The sequence below is a fragment of the Lutjanus erythropterus genome, chromosome 17 (genome assembly GCF_056507025.1).
Source record: "Lutjanus erythropterus isolate fLutEry1 chromosome 17, fLutEry1.hap2, whole genome shotgun sequence".
Taxonomy (NCBI): Eukaryota; Metazoa; Chordata; class Actinopteri; order Lutjaniformes; family Lutjanidae; genus Lutjanus; species Lutjanus erythropterus.
Genome location: NC_139333.1, coordinates 10,069,117 through 10,075,116, shown reverse-complemented (window position 1 = coordinate 10,075,116; position 6,000 = coordinate 10,069,117). Strand labels below are relative to the sequence as shown.

Below are 6,000 nucleotides of genomic sequence, written 5' to 3'. Positions count from 1 at the left end.
AGATACTGACATTTTGCCACCATCTCGGTGACTCATACAGATACGCACGGTGCCCGTTAGTATAAGGAGGAAGAAAATCCACATTTGTAGGAGGCCAGATGGATGGATGGCTCGAACAAACTCAAGACTTTCACCCAAGAGACTGGGGTTCCTGTCCCGAATGAAAACCAAAACGTTCTTAAAAGTCATTAGCTACGTAACATTATGTGTGTCATGTGACTTTCATCCTGTGACTTTTGTCTTGTGAGTCACTGAGATGCATTACATGTATCATGAAGGAGTCCCTTCAGTGAGTCACGTGACAAACTACGAAATGTATTTATTGCAACCCCAAACATGTTTTCATCCTAAACCGAACCAAGTAGTTTTGTTGCCTGAACCCACCCAAACTGTGACTGTTTCACAACATTCACCAGGGGTTTTCTGGCAGTGTCAGATGCTCAAGGGTACCATGTGCACCTGTATGAGACACCAAATGGCAGTGAAAAAATATTGGAATTAGATGAGTTGAGACGAGAAGGTTGCCAAAGCTGATGAAAATCTATTTTACAAGTCAAGAAAGCTGCCGTTGGTCCTAAAACTGTTGAAGTATCAGATTGTGAAGATAATTAGAAAGATTAAACACTCTCCCTCCAAAGGCTAACATTCGTTGCTGCAACTTCAACTCCTGTGTGTTATCATACTGAGATATCGTCACACAAGCTGCTCGTTCATTTGTATCCTAGCTGACAAAGGGACCAGGAGTTTTTGGATAAAACCCTTTGTGTAAGATGATGTTTCAAGAGACACCAATGTTAATGTTCATGTTATATACTGTGTGAGACAAGAGATGGTGCAGATTGAGCAGATTCACACAAAACCAAACTAGGAGAAACCTACCACAAATGGTCGTGTGATTCATAACAAAGTTCATACAGGAATAAACAATTATTTGTGTCTTGCACTGACTAAGGTTGAATTTTTTTTCTATACATCAGTCCAAAGGGGCAACCGGTAAGGGGAGGAACTTCACCTCTCTATGACAAGCACTGAAGAATTTATGGCTTCAGTTGACTTAGCATCAACACTGACTGGTAATCAACATGAAAAGTGCCAAAATTTCCCTTAAATGTAAGGAAGATACATTTCTCAATTGGATGTGGGTATGAGGCTCTTTTTTTCATCTGAAAAAAAGTCTGTCAAGCAATATGTCTGTTGTTTTGGGGATTAAAAAACATATTTCTGATCCATTAAATTGTGACATTTGTGTCTTCATGAGCGTCTCTGCTTAAGAACCCTCACTGTTTTCCAGAAAGTTCCCAGAGATCTAGCAGGCATCACGTCCTGGGGCCAAATCTTTGGTGAAGGGCTCTTTTTCAAAATCCACCCCCTGCTTTCAGAAGCACTGCCAGCCACTGCCTATTGTAGCACATTAAGCTACTTGTGATTTCAGGATTTCTGAAACAATGGCAACCTACGACTGAAAATGCACAAAGTGGAGACAAAAAATGGGGGAAAAGGCTCCCACGCCTTTCCTCGACGACAAATCAGAATAGTGATGTGCGTATTCTGGGGCTTTTATCATAATATTTCACAATAAAGGCTCTCTCTCCTCCTTTCTGTCTCCTCCTCTCTCTGTCCTCAGCCCTCGCAGTCTCACTCCCTCCCCATGTTTTCCTCCTCCTCTCCTTTTGCGCACCAGGCTCTCCCACCCTCGCCTCTTTCTATTCGCTCACTGCGCTCTCATCCTCGGTGCGGCTTGTGTCTCTGCCTACTCCTGTGCGTAAGAGCGCACGGATGGATATGTAAACGCGAAATCTGAGCCTGCAAATGCCTTTCTGAGAAAACGCGGCGGAGAGCGCGCGTTGGAGAGCAGTTAGATTAAGTTAATTCCCCGGTGACTGTTTTTTTATCCTGCATGTTTTTGTTCTGTTTATTGGATGATGAGATGTTAATAAAGATGTTCATCAGCGCGGAGGACGATGCGTTGCTGTTTGGATGTGTCTTTCTGGACTTTTCAGCGTATCATGAGCGTGCGCCTTTCCCCCTCTCTCCAAGTCTTTTCGTCTCTGCGTGAAGTTGACCGGAGGAGAAAGCAGCACCATGCGAGGGAAATACTTTCTTCTCGGCTTCTTGTTGCTCAAACTTATGGCTCTGGTGTGCAAGGCTGACGGAGAGCCCGGACTGCTCGGAGGATTCGTAATGATCGCCACCTCCAACGGCTCCCGGGAGGAGGAGAGCGTGTCCGAGGAGACCCCGCACACGGAGGACAAGTGCCGGGGTTACTACGACGTGATGGGCCAGTGGGACCCGCCGTTCATCTGCAAGACGGGCAATTATCTGTACTGCTGCGGCACCTGTGGCTTCCGCTTCTGCTGCTCCTACAAGCACTCGCGGCTGGACCAGAGCACCTGCAAGAATTATGACACCCCGGTGTGGATGAAGACCGGGCAGACTCCCTACAAAAAGATGAACAAGATGCACGATAGCACCAAAGACAAGACGAACTTAATTGTTTACATCATATGTGGAGTAGTGGCCATCATGGCTCTCGTGGGGATTTTCACCAAATTGGGGCTGGAGAAGGCGCACCGGCCTCAGAGAGAGAACATGTCCAGGTAAGTCTCCCTGTCTCCACCTCTCCCTCTGCCTCTGCTCCTCTCTGTGCGCTTGTTTACAAAGACACTTGCAGTAGTAGCCTACGCACGCACGCAGCGATCTGGAGCGCGCCTGCCTCTGCCTCTGTGCATATCAGAAGTGCATAATGGGAATGCACTGAAACAGTATAACATCATTAAACCGCCACTTGCCTAAAACGCATTAGGCATATTATATTCCACACACATGCTCTGGTTTCTGGGCAACTAGAGCAACTTAAATCATCTCCTGTATTGAGACTCTGTATGCCCCCTCCACTCCAGTCCATCCATCCATTATGGTATATAGCATAACATTACGTGAGCTACTCTTCTCTCATCAGGCGGGGGCGGTTTCTTTCACTAGAGTAAGGCAGCATTGCGCTCCATTGTGTTCCATTGTGTATCTGTCTGAGTGGAGATGGTTCCATACACCTTCACAGAGTAATCTAATAGATCGTACAGTGTGTACAGAAAAAAAAAAGAACTGGACAAATGACTGGACAAATGAAAGCAAATGCTTTCCATTCATTCATCAGGGAATCCCATTTTCTTCCACTTAGCTGCACCTCACAGTTTCATGAAAAGGAGCTGTACAGCAGTGCAGCCCAAGTGAATAATTAAATTAACCACACTGTGCACAGTTCCTCATGCAGATAAAGGCTTTACAATGAAATGTCAGTATGGGCTCGAGAATGCCGATATAATGCCACCTGATGCAAGTATTTCTGCGGTGTGGAGGCTTTTTGAAGTGCCTGAAACAGATGTCAAAGTTTGTATTTGCAATGATTGCTCAGTTGGTCATGCAGGAGGAGCTAAATCACAGTCTGTCAACACTACAAATTTTATTGTACATCTTAAGCCCCATCATCCTAATAATTATGATGAATTAGTTTAGAACAATGAGGGAAAAAAAAACTGTCAATAATAGTTTTATTATTTAGTCCAGTGAATGTGTGCATTTCGATAAGAATTGTATTTTATTTTGAAAAGCATAGTTTTTATTTTGAAAAACAGTGTTTTATTTTGAAAAGCACTGCATTTTATGTCTGCATCTACCAGTAGCCCATCCCAGTAGGACTAAGCAGAATAATGTGTTAATTCCTCAAAAAGAGAAATTTGATGTTCTCTGACAGGTGGAAAAAATATATATATAATCATGCATATGTGACACAAGTATGTCTGCTGTGTGGGGGTTTCGTTAAGTGCCTGAAACAGATATCAAAGTTTGTATTTGCAATGATTGCTCAGCATCAGTCATGCAGGAAGAGCCAAAACACATTCTTTCAATGCTATAAATTGAATTGACTGTCTGAAGTGCTGTCATCCGATGATTAGGACAAATTATTCATGAGCAAAGAGAAAAAAAACTTTTTGTCCAATGAAAGTCTATTTTGAAAAGCATGGTATTTTATTTTTACAGCAATGCATTTTTATTTTGAAAATCATTTTATTTTATTTTGAAAAGTATATTTTATTTTGAAAAGTACAGCATTTTATGTTGAAAATATTGTCTTGACATTAGGTGGAGAAAAATACATACATACATCAGAAATCGGTCAATATGAGTTAGAAAATATCAGCATATTGGAAAAAATCCTAGATCGTGCCTCCCTAGTCTGTGCTCCTCATTCATCACTGCCTCACCATCTCTCTCTCTCCTCTCCTCTGTGTGTCTGACAGGGCCGTCGCGAGTGTGCTGCAGGGCGGGTGTCCAGGTGAGCAGTATCGGGGGGAGGAGGCCCTTGGGATGCATTCACAGCACTTTGTTTCCAGGGCCACAAACCTCCGTGAGTTTTTGTTTTCCTTTTTCTTTTTTATGTTCTGGGAGTTTTGGATGTCTCATCGCCAGCTGTCTTGCACTGTGTGTTTAACTCAGAGCGGCATATGGAGGTGTGGGTGGGGCATGTGTCAGCGTAAAAAGCTGCTGATTTAAAGCCACTTGAAACTGTCCAGGTTGGTGTCAGAGGCACTGATGGTGAAGTCATCTGGAGTTGAGTTTTGGGATCAAGTCGCTTATCTCAGCTGGATTCAAAGTGTTTTAAGCTGAAACTCATATCTGGTTGATGGTGCGTAGTCAGAAAATCCTCAGTGATACTGTATAAGCAGCACAGGGAGAACACACATGCACACACATCCCTGCAGGCAATGTGTTCCTATTTTGTCTCAAATGACAGCACTGGCTTTTTGTTTTATCTTGCACCGACCAGATATCCATCCATTTCATAACCCGCTAGAAAGAGAAGATCTGCCTGCCTTTTTCAGCTTTTCAAATCCAACCGTTATTCACTGTTTTATTTTTGCCCACATGATATAATGAGAGAGAAAAAGGGAAGTGGGTGTGTGTGTGTGTGTGTGTGTGTGTGTGTGTGTGTGAGTCGGTGAGGAAGTGGTGGTGGTAGTGAGTTTGTGTATGTGTAGGGGGACTGGGGGGGCTGGGAGTTTGAAGGGTGGTGTTGGTGGTGGTGAGGGTAGAACACAGAGCGTATGAATGCCATCTATTTCTGTTGCGTCCCGTGGGCTGCTACAGCACCGAGCCTCTTTGTGTTTTAACACTGAAGATCAAACAGATGAATGCGCACAAAAACACACACTCAAATATGTATAGGTCAGAGTGTACAGTAGACACACACACACACACACATTATCAACACATGGAGACAGTCATCACACAGCACTCAGAGTCTCTCGAAGTTGCATCACCAATCTGTATACAGCAGATCTAAGAGCAGATCACCATAAACGACATGTTTCAGGGCGCGTTCGCACCAGTCTTGTTTAGTCCGGTTAAACAGAGCCCTGGAGTGTTTACCCCCTCGGTGCTGTTCATTTTGGTTGAACTCGAACTCTGGTGCAGATGAAACAACTGCTCACTGTTCCGCCTCAAAGGGTTAGTCTTGGACCGCTATCAAGTGAACCCTGGAGTGCTGTATGTATGTGTTATTTTATTGTTTAAAAAAACATATTCTCTTCTGTTTTGGTGACTTGTGAACAGCACAAACATGAACAGAAGATGATGGTGCTTCATGGTGTATTATATCCAGGTAGAAAATGTGCCGTTTGTTGTCAGTTGTTACCAGACTAATGTATGAGCAATAATCCAACGACATTTCCAATACATGACTTGTGTTTACAGTTTGAGTTTTGTCTATGTGAACACAAACTGGACAAGTTGGAGAATTGAAACGATGTATCATCCTAGCATTGGTTCGATTCAGGAACCAGAACTTTAGGTGCGAACTCGCCCTAAGTACCTGCTGTCTTACAAGATGTTCAGATGCGTGGTTTTCTAAAGTCTGATAGTATTGCGCTCCAGATCAGCCCCAACATGAACATTTCATCCTTTTGGTGTATAGAAAATTAAAAAAATAAATCCATCATGGAA

At 43.5% G+C, this 6,000-nt stretch overlaps 1 protein-coding gene across 1 annotated transcript in view; it reads left to right on the top strand.

Annotated features, from left to right (window-relative positions):
* Positions 1 to 1,833: 1,833 nt before the first annotated feature.
* shisa9a (shisa family member 9a) overlaps positions 1,834 to 6,000 on the top strand; it is a 69,369-nt gene continuing 65,202 nt past the window's right edge. Inside the window, exons 1-2 of the mRNA XM_084741526.1 lie at positions 1,834 to 2,597; positions 4,299 to 4,333. Of these exons, the coding sequence (XP_084597652.1) occupies positions 2,083 to 2,597; positions 4,299 to 4,333 (550 nt within the window). The 5' untranslated portion in view covers positions 1,834 to 2,082. The remainder of the gene's footprint in view (positions 2,598 to 4,298; positions 4,334 to 6,000) is intronic.